The sequence below is a fragment of the Phocoena phocoena genome, chromosome 17 (genome assembly GCF_963924675.1).
Source record: "Phocoena phocoena chromosome 17, mPhoPho1.1, whole genome shotgun sequence".
Lineage (NCBI taxonomy): Eukaryota > Metazoa > Chordata > Mammalia > Artiodactyla > Phocoenidae > Phocoena > Phocoena phocoena.
This window is the reverse complement of record NC_089235.1, coordinates 78215619-78239042: the sequence shown is the minus strand read 5'-3', so window position 1 is coordinate 78239042 and position 23424 is coordinate 78215619. Positions and strand designations below refer to the sequence as shown.

At 45.3% G+C, this 23424-nt stretch overlaps 1 protein-coding gene across 29 annotated transcripts in view; it reads left to right on the top strand.

Annotated features, from left to right (window-relative positions):
• Nucleotides 1-23424, top strand: part of PTK2 (protein tyrosine kinase 2) — a 188933-nt gene that overhangs the window by 75249 nt on the left and 90260 nt on the right. For 23 of the 29 annotated variants that reach the window (XM_065895471.1, XM_065895468.1, XM_065895493.1 and 20 more), the window contains 5 exons: nucleotides 5959-6099; nucleotides 6618-6695; nucleotides 12718-12825; nucleotides 14515-14632; nucleotides 19941-19971. In XM_065895471.1, coding sequence (XP_065751543.1) covers nucleotides 5959-6099; nucleotides 6618-6695; nucleotides 12718-12825; nucleotides 14515-14632; nucleotides 19941-19971 — 476 coding nt within the window. Of the gene's footprint in view, nucleotides 1-5958; nucleotides 6100-6617; nucleotides 6696-12717; nucleotides 12826-14514; nucleotides 14633-19940; nucleotides 19972-23424 lie in introns of those variants that run through there. The other 6 variants (XM_065895490.1, XM_065895491.1, XM_065895487.1 and 3 more) reach the window with 3 other exon arrangements.

Here is a 23424-nt window from a genome sequence, read left to right as displayed (position 1 = left end):
GTGTTTTCTGAAAGGTTCGGTTGCTGCCGATTTTGATGCGAGCAGGGAGAACAGAATTGACTTCTAGCTTCTGTTTCTTAGGTACAGATTCGTCTAGTGTTTCATTTCTCACACGCTTTCTAATGTAAAGGAAATCAGTATACTTTTGTAAAACAAATAATGTATATTTGGCTTCTTAAATAGCTGAATCAGTAGCTCATATCCTTATGCCAAAAATTTTTCACCTTCTATGTAAATTCTTTCAACTGATTGCCGTCAGACTCTTGTGGGTATGACTGACATAAACGTATACCCATAGGTATGTAACAGCTACAGTACAAATTAGGTTGTGTTCAGACAGTCTCCTCTTCAAAACTATTGCCAATGAAACTTCAACTAACAAGAAATTCACATCAGCTTCTTGTTTCTCCCGGACTAGCCCTATAGAATGGCTAGACCAATTAGTATTTGCTTTTCCAAAGGCCATTTTGTTTTATATGCCTTTTTCCCTTCATATCTAGACTTCTAGAAGATCATTTGTAGTTAATGCTCACGTTGAAGGGCTGAAAGGTTACCTTATATTTGATGGAACTTAAGCTATGATTGATTGATGGCAAAACAGGATTGGGGTATATGTGCCCGATTACTAAGAATAATTTACAGGATATTTAAATTTTCTGACTCTTTGATCTCAGTAGTGCCAGAGGCACATTTTTAAAAACACTGTACCAGCAAAACTAACAAGTCAATCCCAACCTGAGGATAGTCTACAAAATTGACAGCTGGACGATGGGGAGACATGAGTAAATGCAGTGTGGGGTCCTGGAGCAGTGAGAGGGCGTCAGTGGGCGAACTAGGGGCTCTGAGTAAAGTCTGCAGCTAGCGTGTACTCTTGTACCAACGTTGGTTTCTTAATTTTAACGGATGTGCCAGTGTCGTGTGAGATGTTAACTTCCGGGGCAGGTGATGGGGGGAGGTGGGCACTGGGCGAAGGGCAGGAATTCCGTACTGTCTTTGCGGCTCTTCTGTAAATCTCAAATTACGTTGCAAATAAAATAGCCAAATTTCAACTTATTTGAGTATAATTCACAGTAGAAATCTAATTTCAGAACTAGAAATGTTGCAAGATCAATAGTTACCAGTTTTTTGAAGTTTCTTTACTTCAAGGTAATAGAATGGTTTCCTAGGGTCCTATCAGGAGCACTTAGTTTAGTCATTCCCGTCCCTGTGGTTAGCACGGAAGTGCCTGGCTCAGCAGTCATTCAGCAGCCAGCTCCTGGCATCTGCTGTGTGCCAGGGAGAATGAAGCCTGGTGTCAGCACAGAAGTGGCCGTCTGGTCTGGGGTCCTGTAAGGAGGGTGGAAAAAAAGCACGCTTCAGACGTACACATGCACACACACACACACACACACACACACACAATGGAATGTTACTTAGCCATAAAAAGAAGGAAATCTTGCCATTTGCAGCAATGTGGATGGGCCTTGAGGACATTGTGCTCAGTGAAATAAGTCAGACAGAGAGAGACAAATACTGTGACCTCACTTATATGAAAAGAAAAAAAACCAGCTCATAGATACAGAGAACAGGTTATGGTTGCTGGAGGTTGGAGTGGGTGAAATGGGTGCAGGGCTCAAAAGCTACAGACTCCGGTTATAAGTAAGTCCCAGGGATGTGATGTACAGCATGGTGACTGTAGTTATTAACACTGTTTTGCATATTTGAAAATTGCTAAGAGGGTACGTCTTAAAAGTTCTCATCACAAGAAAAAGAAATGTGTCACTATGTGAGGTGATGGGTGTTAACTAGACTTACTGTGGCGATCATTTCACAGTATATACAAATATTGCATCATTATATCGTACACCTGAAACTAATACAACGTTATACGTCAGTTACAGCTCAGTTAAAAACACACTTCGCATGCACTGTTAACGTATCTATGTTTAGCATTTGGTAGGTGGGGAGAGAATTATGCTCAGTTAATGCTTCTTAGCCTGTTACTCTTTTCTTGCATGTTTTCTTTAGCACTACATTATAACTTTTTCATCCAGGAAGCCCTCGGAGTCCGTTGTTGCTAGCAGCATCTGATAAATACTAGGTTGATGAATATGAAATTCTTTTTGTTGTTCAGAAGGTTGAAGAGCAGCAATCTCCGATGATTCATCCTAGTAATACTGCCTCATCTTGAGTAGCTTTCTCTCTGTATATGAATTGGTTTAAGATTGACTAGCATTCATCGATAGATGCCTTGTTTCCTAAGTCTGGGCAAACACAAAGCTGATGTTGAAACCCTATAAACAGGGAAGTGTATTGATTAATGTCAAGAGATTCTAGGGAGTCAGATTTTGTGGAATTTTTTTCCTTACTGAGAAGGGAGGAAAGAACTGATGCTCTCTGAGGCATCCTTCTTAGAAACGAATCTGGGGCTCCTTTCAGATAGAGAGGGTTTTCTAGTTCCTGCCCAACACTGGCTGCTGCAGGCCGGAAATCTCAGTCCTCTTGGGTGGCCACATTGGAGTAGAGACCCCGAGAAAGCTGGGGGACTCACTCCCAGCCAGGTGCGCCCGCTCTCGCTTGGCGGGGAGCCGGGGTGTGGCTCTGTGTCCCCAGGAAGCCAGCCCTGAATGGGCGCGCTCCCTCCTTCAGCTCCTGCGGCCGCTGCCCAGGAGTGTGACTTCCTGTCTTAGCCGGGTGACGTGTAGGCCTCGGGAGGGGCCGGGCAGAGCGGCACGCGGAAAACTGACAGGGTCAGCTGGATGGCACAGAGGCGTGAACCTGTAGCTCAGGCTGTCTGTCTGCTAGCACTGCACAGTTACTATTTTCAAACCTATTTGCCCAGTTGCTCAGAAGTTTTCCGGCAGGTTGAATGGTCAGGTGCACAGTTTAGTTGACCCCATGCACACCCATTCCACAGGTGCTGGGGGTCAGGGGACAACAGTGAGGGAAGGAGACGTGGAATTGGGAGCGACTCTGCCATGGGGTCGGCAGGAGAATGAGAATCAGCAGGGACCATAAGGTGTTGCGTTTCATCTTTACATGTGCGCATATTTACCTGTTACGTGAGAGTTATTTCTACACACTTAACAAAGAACTAACTAACTACGTATAATGCTCACATCACAGATATTTCCATTTCCTTGTTTTTCACTAGTCTCTCTTCTACCAGAATTCTGTATCCACGGGAGACCATCACAGAAAGCAAAGCAAGAGTGGGGCTGCTGCGTGGGAAGCTTAGAGAAAAGAACATGGCTTTTGGAAAAGCACTTTGAGGACGTGGCAGTGCAGTGGGTTTTGAGAGGTGGGCGAAAGAGGTCAAGGTTGCCGCCTAGGTTTCTGTCTCTAAGCAGCTGGGAGATTTGCTGAGATGAGGAGGTCCAGGCCTGGAAGAAAGTCACAAGTTCTCTTGGTGGCATGCCAGGTTTCAGGTGTCTGGGAATTTCAGGTGGAAGGCTCAGGTGGGCACGTGCATATGTGTGGGTCTAATGCTCAAGAGGAGACGCAGAGAGTGTTTGCAAAGCCTGGAGTCAGAACAGCTGTTAAATGCCGTCTCAGCTGTGGCGAGAGTGGCCTTTTTCAGTCTCTGGGCTCGTGGCCAGAGCTTGGACGGCTCTTCCCCAAACCACGCGTCCCAGACTTTTCTATTACACAGTGTCCAAGGCCAACCACTCATGTTGTAGGTGACATCTGATAGTCAAGCCTTGCCCTTGAACCCATTTTGCTTCTCTTCACTTTAGTTCCTGTGATCTAAAACCGTAACTGATTCTCTTCCAATTGCCTGTAGTTCCACACTTGGCTCACCTGTCAGAACCCCAGCCCTGGTTAAAACCAATGTTGGCCTACCAAGCAGACTTTGGCCCGCACTTCTTTCCTGCGGCCACTGTATTTGTGGGAGTCATCAGGCCCCATGCCTGTAATCACGTCGGCTGGAGACCGTAAGGTTCTGACCCAGCCCTGCTGTCTCCTGAGCTCGGATCTGTACCCAGCTTTATGCTCAGTGGTTTAGCTCGGGAGACTTGCGGATCTCAGGCACGTTCAGAATTAACGGGACTTGATCTTCCCGGAGCCCCGCCCCTTCTGTTTGCCCGCTTGTTCCACCCAAAGCTCGAGTTGTGTCGACTTCCCGCTTTCCCTGCCATCTTGAGCATCACCCAGGTGGCCGTGCGTGCCCGGCGCCAGTCTTCCTGCTTCCGTTCTCCCCCACACCTTCTCTGCAGGAGCAGAGCCAGCTTGTGAAATAAAAGTCACCAGCACTAGGTTATCTAGGGCCTGCTCTCTGCCCCCCGCCGCCTCGCACCCTGGTCTTCATCTCCAGTAACCGCAGCCCCTCTGGAACTGGATCCCGCGCTGACCACTGCTCCTAGCGGTCCAGCTCACTCTGCGGTGTCCCAGATCCAGAAATCCTTTGACCACACTGGCACCTTCGGGCCACTCTAGGCAGGCCGTCACTGCCCTGACCCACCAGAGTATGCCACCCCCTGCTGATTGACCTGCTCCCACTTCCCTGACTGCTGAGATTTGCAGGCCGCCGTGGGATGAGGTCCTGTCCCTGCCCCTCCAGATCCCACCCTGGTCCTGTCTCCAGTCTCCTGGCTTTGCTTCCTGTCTGTGTGCATCTCACACCGAGGCTCAGGTGGCCCCTGGTGTTCTCTAAGACCCTCCTCCGCCTTGCTTCTCCTGGTCTTGGCCATTTCAGTTCAGTGGTAACTCTTACCTCTCAGTACATCCTGTTGATTCTGTTTTCAAAACAAATCTGAAATCTGACTACTTCTCACTCCTTTCTGCTTCTACACTTGTGCAGCAGTGCCTGGGTCCCATCACCTCTCGCCTGGATTATTTTGTTGGCATCTCACTGGATCTCTCCTGCTCCCTTCATACTGTTCCCAACGTAGTGGCCAGAGGATTCCTGTCAAAATCTATGTCGGATCACAATATTCCTATTCCAGGCTGCCCCAGGGCTTTGCATCTCACCAGGGTGGACCCAGTTGCGTCCTGTGGCCTGCACCCTCTTGTACCCTTCCCCAGACCTCATCCATCACACATCCTTTGCCCGCTGGCCCCCTCAGGCCACACTCCTCTCTCTGACACACCATGGACTGTGGGCTCGCCACCCTCCACCATCCAGATGCTCATGGTTTATAAATAGAAAACTCACATAAATGAAAAGTCACCCAGAGATCACCTGTGATCCCACTACACAGAGAAGAGAGGCATGGCTGGTTTGTCTTCACTGTGCGTTGGTGCGTGTGCCAGCCTGTGTGAGGCCCATATCCTGTGCTCTCCTTTTAAAGGCTTCTACACTACAACAGATTGCCTTATCTTATTTTTTCATGTAGCACTGTGATACCGATTTTCATGTCAGTAAATGGGATGTGCACAGCAGTCTTAGGACATCTGGGTAGCAGACCAACTGCAGTGTGCATGGCCGGTTGTGGAGTACTCTATACTCTTCCGTGCTGAACCTCCTTGTTGCTGGATCTTTGCACAGTTCTTTCATCATTCCCAAAGAATAATTTCTCAAAAGTTGTGGTTTTAAAGTTTTTGATTTCTTATTGCCAAATTGCCTTCAGAAAGGGTGTGTCGACTTCCCCTCCCAGGTTGGGATGTGTGAGTGCCTTTATGTCGCCTCCTTTAGCGACTTCAGGTCACATGCGAATATAGCCCTTATATTTTTAATGCCTAACTGTTTACCACATGTTCTAATAAGCCAATTATTGCTTTACCAATTTCTGTTTAAGAAATAAAGCTTGGTACTGCTGAACTGTATACTTTAGGATGGTTGCGATGGTATATTTTATGTGTATTTTACTATAATTTTTTTAAATAAAAGAAACAAAGCTCTGATAAATACAGCATTTGGTGAACGTAGGTGGTATTAAGTGGTGGCTGGACAAGAAATGTTCCTTGGTGTTGGCTGTTATTGCTGTGGTCTTTACCCATTGTTGGCTCTAAAAAGATGTTTGTAATTTTATCATGCAGGCCAAAACACTAAGAAAATTGATTCAACAAACATTTAGACAGTTTGCCAACCTTAATAGAGAAGAAAGTATTTTGAAATTCTTTGAGATCCTCTCCCCAGTGTACAGATTTGATAAAGAATGCTTCAAGTGTGCCCTTGGTGTAAGTATGGGGACTTGGAAATAGGGTGGGACTAGGTGTGATTTCTTTTGCTTTTTCTTATCCGTGTATATCTAAATTTCTGATTGAAATCTAATTTGTCACATTTTTAACAACATGAGAATATTTTGTCATTTTACAGTGGGAAAAATACAAAAAGAAAATGTGTCAACGTGAGACTAAAACCATCCTTTTTTAATAGCATGCCTCAGATTTTTTTTTTATTCCAGCCCAGCGATTCATTGATTAACTGTTCACTAAGGGCTAGTTTCCCTATTCATATAATCTTCCCAAAGAACCCGTTGGCGTGAGACCCACTGCAGTGAGCACAGTCGGTCTGTCTCTGCTTAGCCTCAGCAGATGCTGCGCCGGGAGGTTGTAAATATTTTGTGTTATTTGGTTACAAAGATCAGTAGCAAGCTAGTCCAGCCCCCCTTTGGTCCTTTAATGTGTCCGTGGTTCTTTATCTAAAATATCTTTTTCCTTCTGGTACCTTTGCCGTCACCCGTTTCACCTTCAAGTCGAGCTGGATTATTTCGGTGGAGCTGGCGATTGGCCCCGAAGAAGGGATCAGTTACCTCACAGACAAGGGCTGCAACGTAAGTGCGCTTTGGGCAAGTCTTGGGAGCGGCCTGTGTGGAACACACCTCCTTTCGGACCTGATTGTGGACAAAGGGGAATCAAAATAAGGAAATGAGGATCCTCTTGGAAAAGACATCATTCTGCCATTAAAGCTTGCCGTTTCACAGCGTTTATTGCTCAAGGGAATGAGAGGAAGAGACAGCCTAGGTGGAAAGTTTTTGAAATTCTTTAGTCGGGCAGGAAGGGAATCACACAAATGGCACATGTGTTGGTGAGATCTGAATGGGGCTGTTACAGTTCATCTGGAGAAGTTTTAGACACTGATTTCTTCATTCACTTCTGCATCTAATTTAAGTATATTTGTACTTGTATCATGTCCTTTGAAACAGCCTCTTCTGGCTCTTTCCAGGATCAAAAATATCACTAAGAAAAGGGCAGCCACCCCAATAGAGGATGTCCGAATAGTTAAGACGTAAGTGAAGCGACGTTCAGCCCCATAGTCATCAGATGAGTGCACAGTGTGATACTGTTACACACCTACCAGAATGGCTGAGGTGAAGGAGATGAGTAATTCCGGGTGTTGGCAGGCATGTGCAACAGCTGGACGTTTCATACACTCTGTGAGGGTATAAAGTGGCACGACCTCTTCAGGAAGCTCTGTGACGTTATCTGTCTTCTCTTTGATTTGTAGTCTCTTGTATCCTCTTGCCAGGTTTTCTTTGTCCTTTCGCATTTAACCCGTGTGGAATTTTTTGTGTGGTACAAGGTGGGCCTGCGGTGTGTCTGGAGGATGGACTCTGGAGTGTGCAGCCAGGGTTCCCAGTGGGTCACCCTCATGCTGGCCGTGTGACTTTGAGTCCATTTCTTCACAGCTGGCTTGTGTTTCCTCGTCAGCAAAATGGCAATAATAATCACGACTACCTGAGAGGGGTGGTAGGAGAATGAAGTGGGTACTGAGTGTGCAGTGTTGAGATGAAGGCCTTGCACAGAGGATGCACTTAGAGGATGCTGGCTGCTGTCATTGTCCCCTTGTTGTTCTTCTTGTTGGTATCCCAGTGAGCAGCCAGTCGTGTCAGCACAGTAATCGTATCTTTTACCTCTGAACTGAACGTCTGCCATCTTTGTGATCTAATTCTGGATCCTCCGTTCTGGTCCAAGGACACAGTTCTCTCTTTCTGTACTGCTTCCATCCAGATGGGACTGCTCTAGGTGGGTGCTGCATCCCTGTGTCATCTTTTGTTTGTACACTTTCCTGGCTGTTACTGGCTATTTAGTCTTTCGAAACCAAATTTATAGAATTAGCAGAAAATTCTGTTGGGATTCCAACTTGTTTGTTAATTTGTGAAAGTAGATATTAGTTATCTGTCCAAGAATATGGTATGTCTATTTGTTCAGGACTTCTTTTTTTTTTTTTTTTTTAATTTACTTATTTATTTATTTATTTTTGGCTGCATTGGGTCTTCTTTGCTGCGTGCAGGCTTTCTCTAGTTGCAGTGAGCGGGGGCTACTCTTCGTTGCAGTGCGCGGGTTTCTCATTGTGGTGGCTTGTCTTGTTGCGGAGCGTGGGCTGTAGAGCTCAGACTCCGTAGTTGTGGCACACGGGCTTAGTTGCTCCACGGCATGTGGGATCTTCCCGGACCAGGGCTTGAATCCATGTCCCCTGCATTGGCACGGGTGGACTCTTAACCACTGCGCCACCAGAGAAGCCCGTTCAGGACTTCTTTTACATCCTTCAATAAGATGTCATAGTCTTTTTTGTATAGATTTTTTTTTTTTTTTTTGCGGTACGCGGGCCTCTCACTGTTGTGGAGCACAGGCTCCAGACGCGCAGGCTCAGCGGCCATGGCTTACGGGCCCAGCCGCTCCACGGCATGTGGGATCTTCCCGGACTGGGGCACGAACCCATGTCTCCTGCATGGGCAGGCGGACTCTCAACCACTGTGCCACCAGGGAAGCCCTCGTATAGATTTTTTGTATTAAGCTAATTCATAAGTATTATAGAGTTTTTGGCCTTATTGGGAAAAGTTTTTTTTGCCATTTCCAATTTAAAATTCATACTGTGAGCATAGCAGAATATACTTGATTGTTGTTTATCATATATTCAGCAACCTTGTTCATTTAATAAGTCATTTTTTATTAGAATCTTAGATTTTATAGGTATATAATCATGTAATCAGCAAAAAAAAAAGAATAGTTTTAACTTTTTTCTCTAATCTATGCAGTTCTTTCCTGTTCTCATATTCACAGGCACCTTGAAGATCATGTTTAAAAACGGGTGGTAGAGGATATCCCTATCTTGTTTTAGGTTTTAATTTATCAGTTAAAAGTGTGTCGGGCTTCCCTGGTGGCACAGTGGTTGAGAGTCCACCTGCCACTGCAGGGGACACGGGTTCATGCCCCGGTCCGGGAAGATCCCACATGCCGCAGAGCGGCTGGGCCCATGAGCCATGGCTGCTGAGCCTGCGTGTCCAGAGCCTGTGCTCCGCAACGGGAAAGGCCACAACAGTGAGAGGCCCACATACCGCAAAAAAAAAAAAAAAAAAAAAAAAAAGGTGTGTCATCATTCAGGATAATTTTTGTTGTTGGGTTTTAGTAATGTATCTTTTAAAAGAAATACATTTATTTATTTGGTTGTGTGGGGTCTTAGTTGCAGCACATGGGCTCCTTAGTTGCAGCATGCAAACTCTTAGTTGCAGCATGCGTGTGGGATCTAGTTCCCTGACCAGAGATCGAACCCGGGCCCCCTGCATTGGGGATGCAGAGTGTTATCCACTGCGCCACCAGTAAAGTCCCTTTAGTAAAGTATCTTTCATGTTTTTAAATTATGCCTTTCTTTGCTTAGCATTTTTATTAAGAGTGCCTACTAAATTTAACTGAAGGCTTTTTCAGCCCTAATGATATGATCCTGGTGTTTTCTCTTTTTATTTGTTATTAGTGTATATTATCTTGATTAGATGTGCTGATATTGAGCCATTTAATAGCTCCTACTGGTTATGCTATATTATTCTTTTGAAATAGTGATTTATTATATTCGCTAATATATAGAATTTTTGCAACTATTTATAAGTGAAATCAATCTAGTCTTTTCTTTTTATATTAGCTCTACGAGGACATGATATTAGAAGTTACACTAATTTTATCAGGCGAATTAGGGGGCTTTTCATCATTTTGTGGCCTGAAATATTTTAAGTCAAGGTAGAGTTGTGTGTTCTGTGAAGGCGGATAGAATCAATATATGTAACCACATGGTGCCTTTTTCAGTGGTGGGTGTTTAACCATTTTTTCAGCCTCTCCAGTAGTAATAGATCTATTCAGGTTTTCCATTTCTTGTGTCAGTTTTGGTAATTCATACTGTTAGTGTCTCATCTGCTTTTCTACATTTTTAAATTGTTGCCATAGAGTTGCATCTCGTGATACTCTTACTTTCCAGTAACTTTATTTCTATATCCTTTCTCAGTCCTAAGCTTGTCTGTTTGGATTTGTCTCTTCTTTTCAGATTTGCAAAGGATTTATTTCAGCTGCTTTTGAAGGACAGGCTTAGCGGGTAGGGTTATAGCATTAATCTATTTGTCTTCATTAATTTCAGTATTTATCTTCACAGATTTCCTTTTCCTAATATCTTTTGGTTATTTTTATTCTTTTCTTCTGCTGTTCCCTTTAAGTACTTCTTTAAAATTTATTCTTTTTATGTGGTCGACCTTGAGGGATAATGTCAGAATGAGGCAGAAAAACAATGGGTTAAAAGAAGGAATAAAAAATAAGTTAAATACAATAATTTCCATAACTCAACTTTCTTTTTGTGCTTTGGAAATTTTTTTAAATTGTAAGATGCCAGTAATGGGAATATTTTAATATAACCATTTACTGAAACTAATTGAGATATTTGTCATTTCATGTGTCACCACTGACTTAATGATATTTGGTTCCCCGTGTGTTAGGAGGAGCCTCAGGCCTCCTCTATGACAGTGTATGTACCTTGTGCCAGCAGCTCAAACATCAGACTAGCATCACCCTCGGTGATGTCCTTTTCTAAAATGGTGAGCAACTCATAGTAACATTCCAAAGACAGGAAAGTGTAATATTCCCTGAATTACACCTAAGTTGCATTCCTGGAAAATTCCATGCAGAGCATACTTTGTGTTTTAAAATAGATGTGGGTTCTAGAATCAGATTTTTCACCAGCATGAATAAATACCAGGATATTTGAAAGCCATTCAGGACACAAGACAGTTTTTCACCATGTGGGAATTTCCTGCACATTATATGGCCTCTCACAGCCCTGGTCCTCATTCATTGGTCAGCTGAAAACAACCCCCAGGGAATGGCCCTGCCCCAGTGAGACCAGAGCCCATCCCATCAAGACGAGGTCCTGGTGGGGAATTAGGTCAGAGAGGCAGGCAGAGGTCAGGTCATGTGGGTGTTTGATTCCTTTGGGCTAGCATTGTACCGTTTTTACAGGGGACTTAATAGGACCAGATTTACATTTTAAAATACCTCCCTGGCTTCCGGGGGCTGTCTGTGTAGAGGACGAACACGGATGAAGGGACACTGGCTGGGAAACAATTGCAGGACGGATTCTGAGCACCGTGCAAGACAGTGGCTTGTACTGGAGTGGTGGCCGTGGGGATGGAGGGAAAACGCACGGATTCTGGGTGTTGGGAGCTGGGCTGGATGTGAGGTAAGGGAAGGAGGGGAGTTAGTAATCATGCCTTCATACTTCCACTCAGGAACCAGGTTGAATGGTGACGCTTTTGTTGAAGTGAGGAAGACTGGAGGGGGAAGGTGTTTTGAGGGGGGGTCCCCGTGACTGTGCTGGGTGTGCGGTCAGTCTCTCTCCAGTGTCCACGCGAGGATGTCACGTAGGGAGTGGGATACTTGAGTCCGAGCTCAGGACTGGAGATGGTACTTGTGCCACAGGACTGGCTGGTGTTCGCCGGGCAGGCCTTGCACAGCTGGCGAGAAGGATGGGGCCCAGCACAGAGCCCTGTAGCACCTGAACGTTTGTGGGTTGAGTAGGGGAGAAGCCAGGAAATGGAAAGAGAGCCAGGGAGGGAGGAGGAAAGCCCACGAGGACAGAGGCCAAGAGAGGGCCAGGCGTGCGGGCCGTGCTGTGTGCTGCCCAGGGGACGGAGGACTGCCCGTGGGCGTCCGTGTGGGGGGCCTGACAGCAATGCCTGAGAGCAGTGCTGCAGAGACGCTTCCCTGTGAAGGGGCGCGGGGTAGGAGTCCCCTTCTGAACCGTAATTCCGGCTCAATCCCAGTGGCATAATCTGTGCTGAGTGGGGCACTTGGCAGGGAGGGGCTGATACCTGTGATGTTCTAAGAGAAAGAGGTCCTAACTAGGCCGATTGTTTTGGATAAACCGGTAGGAATCGTCTCACGCGAACCGGTCGTTGTCATGAAATGGTAGAGGATGAAAGACGGATGGGCATGTTTTGTCTGTGTAAGAAAAAAGAGTTTACTCCTCTTGGGAAAAAGAACAGTGTCTCTCTTGGCCTGTCTGTGTGGGAAGGGCCCTTTGAATACCCAGCGTCTCCCTAGCACTGTTACACTCTGGAACTTCAGAACGTTTCAGAGACTTGTTCTAGCTCAGGGTGCATTGGGAGTGGGAACAGGTCCCTCTCTCTGTGAGAAGTGGAGCAGAATGTTCCCTTAGGCCAAGAATTTCACACGGTTCCCCCCAGGCCAGAGGGTGAGTCAGGTCAGGGACTCCCTCCTTCCTTTCTGTGTCACGAGTCGTGTGGGACTGGTGACCACTTGTGCAGCTCCTGAGGATGGAGTGCCCCTCGGCCGTCAGGAGCACAGAGAGCAGACACATCCCTGACCGTGAAGTGAGCAGGTGGCCCTAGCAGGTCCATGACTGCCCCTCAGAGGGAGAATGGCCCCCCAGGCAACACGGACAGTTGGTTTCCTCAGACATCCCGCGTAGGGAGGTGTCCTCAGGAGGATGAGGTGGGCTTGGGGCCGTGAGGACTGCACAGAATAGCTCACATGAGTCTTGCGTCTGTGGTCCAGAGCGTTTGCCTTTTCTTCCCAAAGCCCACACACCTGGCCGACTTCAATCAAGTGCAGACCATTCAGTATTCAAACAGCGAAGACAAGGACAGGAAGGGGACGCTGCAGCTGAAGATTGCAGGAGCGCCTGAGGTAAGGAGGGCTCACGTGCGTCACGATGGGAAGACGAAAATAAAGCGCTGTTGTAGAAATGACGATTGTTTCTGGTTGCAGGTGAAGTATTCATGGGTCATCAGAATCACAGCTTTCTCTAATGTAATAAGCGTTACATTACGAATAATAATGATTAAATGCCCTCAAGAATAGAAAACAGGTTTAAAAATTAATGGAGCCTTATTGTGGAGATGCTGGAAGATTATCATGAATTACCAAGAAAATCAGCCTCTTAGAATTATATAAATTCTGTAAACTATGTTACAGTGTTATTTCCCAGACTGTGCAGTATGTGACATTCTCTGGGGGGTAATAACTAGGAAAATAACCGCGGCAGCAGCTGGCACTTCATGCCACATATGTCCCCACTGTCCGACACTTAACACAGAAGCCAAGGGCAACACACGGCATCCTCAGAACCCAGCGGAAGAGGCACTTTGAGATACTTTGGTTACCCCCAGTCTGTAGATGAGGGAACCAAGCTCAGGATGGTGGCCACGGTCCTAGTAGGCGATAGACATGGAGTTCATCCCAGACAGTCTGGACCCGGAGCCTCTTCTTAATCAGCACGTGGTGTGGAATGTAAAGGCAGGCCTGGCACGAGAAATGAACATTTGGCAAACACTACGTAAGGTGACCTTTCTGAAAGACGGGCAGAGAATACTCACATACCGAAGAGTCTGCACCACCTGGCGGCACACGCAGGCTTTCTCGTGGGTGAAGCCCGTTCTGGGGGCTCACCTGGCCCCACTCGCACACCTGGGCTCTGCTCTGCTGCGGCCCCTGCGGGGATGGTTTGTTTTCGGTGCTCCTCACGCCTTCTTGCTCCTGCTGCCTTGGGATCGCAGCATTTCTAGGCTCCAGGCAGTGGATTCTCAGAAGTAAACAAATGATGCCATGAAATTCTGAAACCGTATTGCAAATTGAACTTTCCTGAAAATACCTCAGTAATTTCTTGTTTGCACCATCATTTTCAGGCTGTCCTCCTTTCTGTTTGCTACCCTCAAATAATATTTAGGATACTGCAGGTGAAATACGTTGTCCCTTTGGAAGGAAGTTATGTAGACTACATGAGTTAGGACATACTTGTGTTTGAAAGTAAGATACAGCTTTGATGATCTCCTGGATAACATTTAATGATAGGTTTTGGGGAAATTTATCGTAATTGCATGTTTAACTTGGAAAGTGTGGTTTCTAAGCTCTGGAGCAGAACGTGCTGTGCATGCTCCAAATAATGAAATTCCGCTCATTCAATGTCAGAAAAACTACGATGACGGTTGATAAAAATTTACTCCACATTTGTCTAGTTTCTAAAATAAGCTCTACTTTAGCTTACTAATTTTCTAAATTCTTTTCTTAATTAGAGCGTGCCTAAGGGACCAGACGTTCTGAAAGGAAGTGGTTTTTTTCACCTCTTTTTGTTCTAGAAAGGGAGTCTCGGTTTAAGTGATTTTTCTTTTTTTGCCTGGGTTTGCCTTCTGTCACATATTCTAGGAATAACATCCTTAAATATCAAACTTCCTTTTTCACTCAAACCTTATGACAGATCTTGTTTCGCTCCCACTCTGTGTTCAAGTGTATCTAGAGATCTGATGTCATAGTGCAGCTGTCCCTTTGATTACTGGAAAGAACAATAACGGCTCTCTCTGGGTCTTCTCCCCTGTCCAGCCTCTGACGGTGACAGCACCGTCCCTGACCATTGCCGAGAACATGGCCGACCTGATAGATGGGTACTGCCGGCTGGTGCACGGGGCCACGCAGTCTTTCATCATCAGGCCTCAGAAAGGTGAGCTCTCCTTCTGTTCCAGCGCTCCCTCTGAATCGTTAGCCGAGCTCACCCCACAGCCTATGGTCCTTTTAGATCGCTCTGCGAACGTGAAGAGTGGATGAATATTTCAGCGCAGTGGATCTGTATTCTTGCTTTTCTAGGGAAGTGATCCAGCTCACAGCCTAAGAGCTGGGTTTGGACAGAGCTTAAAGGAAACACTGTGTTTAGACCCTTTCGTTTTGAACAACATACTTAATGTATTTTCTAGGTTACCATTAGCATTTTTAAATAAACTTTTGGGATTATGTTCTGGGTCGTTTTTTTAAGTCTCTTGTAACTCATGATAAAGTCTCTTTCCTATTTTTTCTCATAGATCTCAAAAGCTTAGAGTAGTAGTTCTAAGCATGATGTGATGAACCTTAGAAACACGACTGTGTCTCTTTAGCCTTTCACAAGGCAGTAAGATGGGGTGTTTCAGAGGATTTGGATTTCTGAAATAAAGCAGGAAAAAACTGGACTTTGGAATTGTATTGACCTGTGGGTTCAAATCATGTGTGTATGCCGTCTGCAAAGTACTTAACTTTCTGTGCCTCAGTTCCGTCCCACGAGACACGAAGAGTGGTCCCTGTCTTGTGTAGTCGTGGGGGGACGGCCTCGTGTGTAGGTGGCTTGGGGCCGTGCTGGCACGTACAGCATCAGAAACTTCAGTGTTGCTGTCGTTGCAACGCTGCTGCTAGTTTCAGTGTGATCTTGACACACTGGATGAGCCTTGGCTTGGAGATTCCTCGTCCATAACGGAAGAATGGTACCTACTTTATAGAGTGGTAGGGGGGTCCACAGTAGTCCCCGTCAAGCAGGCAGCCAGCTCTGTGGCAGGTGGACACAGGATCCCTGCCAGCACTCCCCTCTGTGGGTAGGACGATCCCTGGAGGGAGTTGGGGACGACTGAGCGGTGAGCGAATGGGGAAGCGTATGTGGAGACACACAAGGGAAGCAGATGACAAAGCCCTGAGCTCCAAGTGTAGACACAGCAGAGGGTCCTGCCTGCCCAGCAGTCAAGTTCTCTGTGCTGACAGCAGGTGGAGGGCGTTGAGGGAGGGTGTAAAGCAGAGGCATCATTGGAAGCTTTGTTTAAAAGTTAGTGTCAGGGTGTTGTGCTCTGAAAACGGTATCTATAAAGCCATGAACCAAAAGGCCAATGAGTGCATGGATTCCAGGATGTGGCTAATCTAGCAAAAATGTTTTCCCACTATGATCAGACCAATAAAGCCTCTTCATTTATTTTTTTCCTAAAATATAGTGTGTATTTATCATAGCTTTTTTTATGTAATGAAGTTGCTTTTAGAAATATCTGAAGGCTACTCTCAGTTAAAATCTTTGCATCCATGAGCTTTGAGTTTTCGTATTGTGCTTTAAGTGGGGATATGCACCTTGCAAACATTGTTTAAATGTTTGGGGACAGTTGTTTCATATAAAGATAGTATTCTGTGAAAAGTGTTAAATGTGCCATATCGCCTGTCTTCTTTTTAGTGAATAATTTTTTAATTTCATCCTGATTTACCAAAATATTCTTCATTAATTTGTTGGTACACAAAAAAATAACATTCAGACATTAAGCATTAAATGTTTGAAGCTTTATTTAACATCTTCCTGTGTTGGTTTTTAATCGGCTTTTTTTCCCCTCTAGGGAGAAACATTTTGTTATCAAATCTCATGAAATGAGATGCATTAAATTCTTCGTTCATATGAAAACAGCATAAATGAAAATGCTTCTCATAAAAACCTAGTAGGGCATCGGTTGTTACCAATTTTATGTTGTCTTTATAGAATTCATTATTGAGTCTGCTAATTTATTTACTTTATTCTAAATCACAGCATATGTACTTATTACATGACGTTTATAATAGATACCTAAAGTGAGGTTATATTGCCTAATTGAAATAATATTTTAAGTCAGATGTTTTAATGGATTATAGTCAGAAATACATGGACAAGAGCACATGTGCATTTTTTAATTTAGTTTTTTTTTTAATTTCATATAAATGTGAAACATGTTTCCACAACTCTAATGTACCATTTTCCTGGTATGTACTTTAAGTAATGATTATGTACGTACCCATTTGTCCTCTCTAGACTATAAACTGCTTAATGGTAAGGAGCATGTACACGTTTGCGAGTGTTAACAGTTATAGTGACGTGTAAGTTCTACACCTGAGGTCTGATGTGCCCAGATGCACTTCGTTAACTCTTTGATCCACCATAATTGCTTTGAATTTAGAAAGTGCTTTTAAATGTGGTGTCATTAGGGCAGAAAACTAAGAGTCACAAGTCTGATGCCCTGAACCAGATTCCAGCAGAGTCGCTGTGTGACCTTGGCCCTTATCGTGGGGCGTTATCTGACCTTTCCTTTACTTGCAAGAAAGCTCAGTAGCAATTTTTCAATCTTAGTAAAATTCTCCTCAGAGGAAAGAATTGTGCAGATCAGGGTCATAATTTCATCGTTCTCAAGGAGGGTTTCTGTCCGGAGGATGATGGTAAATACTGCACATTGTGAGGGTGGGGCTGCTCCAAAGCCTGACCCAAAACCCAGAAGGCACGGAGAGCAAATCCGTGGAGTTCATCAGTACATAAGTATGAAGCGCTTCTACTAGTCAAAGAAATGCTTTTTAAAGCCGTGACGCAGAAGGGGAAACATCTGTAATACATACAATAAAGAATTAAAATCTCTTATTTTTCAAATGTTCTTCTAGCTCATTGACTAAGAGGGTAAAAATGGGCACCTATAGAAGAACGGACATACACTGTCCGGTAAGCTTATGGACACAGACAGTGACAGATAGCATTCTGTGTCTGTTAACCTGTTGTTAGATGGGTGGAAAGACCGTGATACCCATTCTTGGTGGGGCTGTTGCGAGGTGCCCTCCACACTCCACTGTGTCGGCGTGAGTTGGGACAGTGCTTTCGGTTGCCCCTGGTGCTGCCGGCCCCTCCTGGAAACAGCCGCGCAGGACCACTGATGCGGCGCCCCTGCTGCACTGTCTTCGGTAGCACAAAATGTGGGACGACCCTGGTGTCTACGGGGGCGGAGCTAGTAGCTCATAAGTAAGGGAGTGTGAGATGCCGCGCAGCTGTTTGAGACGATGAGCTGGCCCTGTTTCCGTGCTGAAACCGACATGCACATGTGTGTGTATAGCCAAACCTGTGTGTGTTTATAAGCATACGAGGAGTCTGGTAGTCTGGAAAGTTAAATGTGGACAGTGAATACCCCTACGGAAGGTGGAATTGTATGTGAAGCGGGGGGGGGGGGGCTTCAACTTGTCTACTTTTTTTGGTCTACATTATAGACCTTTATGATTTAGATTTGTTACAGTGAATCTGTATTGATTATTAAAAAACAATAGATAAAAACTTTTATTCAAAAATTAAAAGCCTCATTTCTAAAAATGAAAATAAAAATGTGGTTTAATACAAAGATGCATCCTTAATCCTAAGGAATTTATGCTGAGAAATAAGAGACCACGTGAATGCCATGAGAAAGCATATGTTACTCATTCAACTTATAAATTTAAAGCAGTGTCAAAAGTTAGCTCCTAGCGTTGGGCATTTTAGTTGGTGAGCGCTTGGGGACTTTTATCATGCTGCCGCTTATCGCGTCTGTTGCCATTTCTCTCAGTGTTCTGCTACGTTCTTGTTTCCTGAAAATTGACTCTCTTACGCTCCTTCAGTTGTTAATCGCCTCATTTTCAGCCTTCTTCCTGCTGCTGCCCAGCTTCTTATAAAGTCTGTATTAACCAAATAGTTCATAATCTGGTTCCTTTTTCTCTCCAAGGAAGTAGAAATTTCAACAGAGAGAGTGAAACAGCTAGAAATCACACTGACATGTCATTTGAAAGCCCATATGATTAATTGACAGTGTTGAGTGTGGGTAAGGTGGTGGTGGTAGCATCCATGGGGTAATAAACTAATGATAGGATTTTCCAGTTATTCTAAGTTTGGTCTTCATGGTATAACGTGGTTATTTTGCTTGAAATTTGGATGTCAGAAAGTCATAGTGAGGAAATTTGGATGAAGTTTCTGCAGTGTATTGGGTATTATGCAGTGGCTGTGAGTGCCAGGTCCTCTGCCAGTGTCGGGGGTGGCCTTGTGGGCGGGTCAAGTCTGACCTTCTAAGTCGTCTGATACGTGGGAAGCGCTCTGCTAATGCAGCAGTAGCACAGGAAGGCCATCCAGAGCCACTTGGGGTGTTCCAGGAAGGGCTCCTTAGAGGAGGTTGAGCTTGAATTGAGCTTTGAAAGATTGAGGGATGATGCTTCCACCAGAAGGAAGAGAATCTTTCAAGAGATGGAATGTGTGATCATGCTGTGTTCAGGGCCATACGGGATGGGACTGGGAATAGGAGGAGGGACAGGAGACCTGGACAAGGGTAATCCGTGGCCTGGGGAGCGAGGGGACTGGTGGGATGGGTTGACCACCGGATTCATCCAGATAAAAGAGATTAAACCAGGGGGCTCCATGCTTCCTGGTTCACTAATGAAGGGAAGGGAGCACATCTCCCCAGCCACTGAGCAGAGCTTCCCTGTGATGCGCTGGCCAGAGCCCAGCCGTGACGGGGGAGTCTGCCACCATCATGGGGGCCTCAGCACCTCCCGAAGTCGAGTCCACAGGACACTTCAGGCCACGCCTCTGGGGCTGCTGGGCCCCTTGGCTGCCCCTGTTCCTCCAGGAACACACCCTGTGGGTTTGTTTCCTTTGGATTTCTGTGTGTCCTGCACAGGTTTGTTTTTTGTTTTTTAAAGAAGATGTTGGGGGTAGGAGTTTATTAATTTATTTATTTTTGCTGTGTTGGGTCTTCGTTTCTGTGCGAGGGCTTTCTCTAGTTGTGGCAAGTGGGGGCCGCTCTTCGTCGCGGTGCGTGGGCCTCTCACTATCGCGGCCTCTCTTGTTGCGGAGCACAGTCCCGCACAGGTTTTGGTGTTACCGCCGGACGTTCAGTCTTTGGTAAAGAATGTTGGCTTTGATTATGAGAAAATCTTCATCTTCTAGAGTCTCCTGGGAAGAATATCTTTATTCGGTTTATCCCTTAGCATTTGGTTTTGATTGGCAATACCTTTTATATAGTCTGCACCTGCAGGCAGTGTATATTTGTCATAAATACTAAAAATAAAGCCATGGAAACCTAAGATAGATAGGCAGTATACCAACTTCATTTTAAAGGGTTATTGCTAAAATTCTGAAATAAGACTCATCTTCTTTCTCTGATTTCTATACATAATCTTTTCCAAAGGAAAGAAGGAATCTCATCTGTCTCTTTCTGTTGTTTCCCCAGAAGGTGAACGGGCTTTGCCTTCGATACCAAAGTAAGTACTGCTTTGTGTGTCTTGTGACTCCTGTGCATTAGAAACTGGGAGGAACTCACTGTGCTTTATTATCCATTTGCCTGAGTCATCAAATTTCTACGTATATGATTAGGGAACTCGAAAACAGATGTTTCCAGAAAGAAATCAAATCAATTTTAAATCATGTAGTTAGGTTTAATCAAAAGTGTACAATGAATTTTCCCTTTAAGTTCAGCAGGGAGCTCGAGAATAGCAGTGAGATCGTATGAGGGAGGTCTGTTGTCAAACAGTCACTTTATAGTCAGTGACAATATTTATAAGAACCTGAGAATAGATACCATTCTGGCTATTTTACAAGTGAGAAAATTAAAGATATGTAATTTATGTTAATTTTTAAATTTGTTTATGTCATGAATTTCATAGTAGATGTTTCAATCTGTACAAGGAAAAGAATGCCAAAGCTTCTCTGTTCTCAGCCATTGTGCTAGGAATTGGGGACCAAATGAAAGTTACAATCTAGACATTCAGATATACAGGTAAATAAACAATTACAGCTGCGTGCTGAGCACTCAGAGAGAGATCTGAAGAGAATCCAAGGCACCTGCAGAGACTACAGCACCTGAGAGGCCACTGCATATAGGGACAGAGAGGGTGGAACCTGGGCGTCACCTCTGTTCTGTCACTCTCTCTCCTCTATCACCGGTCTGCCGCCAATTCCTTCCTTTCTGCTTCCTAACTATCAGATCCATCCACTTGACATTCCCACCATCCCTCCCCGGTTCTTAGCTGTTATCACCTGTCTGGGCTCCTCCAGTAGACTCCTGTGTCGAGGTCCCTAAGACTGCCCCATTCAGTGATTCTCTAGAAAGAACTCCCAGGACTCAGCATGTAACCGTACTCTCAGCTGTGATGTATGGCTGCCAGGGAACGCAGAGCAAAACTGGCCAGGCCGAGAGCAGTGGCATGAAGTCCCGAGGGAGCCAGGGGCAGGCTCCCAAGAGCCCCCTCTCAGGGACTCAGGTAGGGCGCACCTGATCCTCGGGAATGAGGTGTGATGCCGTGGAGTGTTGTCTACCAGGGAAGCTGGTTAGAGACTCGGTGCCCCAGCTTTTATGGGGGCCTGGTCACGTATGCACACTTTGCTTGGCGTGTACCCAAATTGCAGACTCCCAGAAGGAAGGCAAGAGTTCAGCACGAACCATATTACTTGTACGAACAGTGTAAGGATAGTGAACCACACTTACTAGTTAGGGGTTGGTGGGAGACCTCCTCAACACCAGCCAAGGACCCACCTCAAAGGACAGCAGTCTCAGGTCTTCTGGGTTCCCATTTTCCTGCACACCTCCTACCCATCTTTGCCTGTCCCGTGTTGCCTACCGTCCCATCCATTCTCTACAACAGCAGAAGGGACTTTTCCTCTCGAACCCCTCGCGTGACCGCTGCTGCTCTTAGATTCAGGCCCACATCCTTCAGCCAGCCAGCGGGAGGCTGCACGACGGTCCCTGCCGGCTCCTCCGGCCTCACCTCCCGTTCCTCGTGCTAACTCTTCGTTCACGTTGAACTGCCTTCAGTTCCTGGAGTCCTTCCTTCCCTCCGGCCTTGTCCCCAGCAGGGGCCTGCTCAAATTTTATCCTGCATCCCTGCCTCTGGAAACCTCCCACCACCCCAGTCCCAGGAGCAGCCCTGTGTGTCTTCCTGTAACTTATCTCACATTAAACAGTTACCTCTCTGCTGCTCACACCCTGTGGCCTCGGTGACGGCCAGGGTCACGTGACGTGGTAGACCCGACACTGGGCCGTATCTGGCACACAGGAGGCACACAGTAGCTGGGCAGGCGAGTGGAGGGATGGGCGAGACCAGCTTTCTCTTAGCTTTTAGGCCTCGTATTTCACAAACTCAACAATATTTAATAGGTATTTGTTAATGTCCCATATCAGGCAAGGAACTAATGCTTAGAGTATCTTCAATTGTGGAAAGTCTTAAGAGATGACTTTGAGGATCAAAACACACTGGAATCATAAACACGGATAAAAAAGTCAGGAAGAAGGGAGTCGGTTAGAAGTGCTAACAAATCCTAGAAAAACTGAACAAATAAAGCAAACTTTAAAAGAGCAGAATTTCCACAAATCATAGAGCAGCAGACCTGTTACTGCCACTGATCAGAGAGGTGCAGGTATCCCTGCAGTTGTAAGTTGGTTTGAAGTAGCATCCCAGCCCGCAGCCAAGGAAGACCCTGGTGTCCTATCAACAGGATACAGCGGCAGGTGATGCAACCTGCTTATTATGAATGTGTGCACCTGGGACCTCCTGGTAAATGTAGTTCAGAGATGGTGAGAATAGGTCGTGGAGCTGCAATAGAAGAGGAACTGGTGATTTGTTAGAAAACAACTTTGGTTAAACTTTTATAATAAAGATACCATTTCACATATTTAGAGAATTCCATAAAAGGAACTCAGGGCTATGGCTTTGTGCTGTAACCCTTAGTTATAGAGGTTATGCAGTTGCATATTGAATATTTCTAGTTCTCAATGGGGATATACTATTTTAAGCTCCCGTATTACCTAATATAAATTCTATATACTAGGAAAAATTCTTATTTAGTACTTCTAGAGTAAAGGCTTATGTAGCAGGAAAAGTTTTCTTTTATAAAAAGAGCAAAGTGACTTTGACATCTAAAGACTATAGGGTTCTGGGCTTCCCTGGTGGCACAGTGGTTAAGAATCCGCCTGCCAATGCAGGCGACACGGGATGGAGCCCCGGTCCGGGAAGATCCCACATGCCGTGGAACACCTAAACCCATGCGCCACAACTACTGAGCCTGTGCTCTAGAGCCCACGAGCCACAACTACTGAGCCCACGTGCCACAACTACTGAAGCCCACACACCTAGAGCCCGTGCTCCACAATAAAAGAAGCCACCACAATGAGAAGCCTGTGCACCGCAGCAAAGAGTAGCCCCTGCTCACCGCAACTAGAGAAAGCCGTGCACAGCAACGAAAAACCAAAGCAGCCAAAAATAAATAAATAACTAAATAGATTTAAAAATAAATAAATTAATTAAAGAAATGCAACAAAAATATTTTAAAAAATAAAGACTATAGGGTTCCTTTTTTCTCTGTTTTACACTTTTCCAAAAATTTTAAACTGAGCTATACTTGGATTTTTTCAAAACGTCACTGAAACCTTTGGCCAAAATGTTATTTTACGTGGGTGTGTATGTAAAACACTAACGTTGTCGAGCCGTTTCATGAAACAAATAACCGGATGCATTAAGCTTACCTTGTTTCAGTCTGTAAATAATAACAATATATGTCCATGTGCTGTCTGCTCTTGGACATGCTCGAAATTGAAGCAGGGCCAGTCGTGTAACAGTGTTTCACATTTGCATCTCAGTCCCAGGCATCGTTCCCTCTGTGGTATACCTTCGGCCACTCCCTTGCAGTCCAGCATCTAAATTAAAGTTAATCTAAGCCAC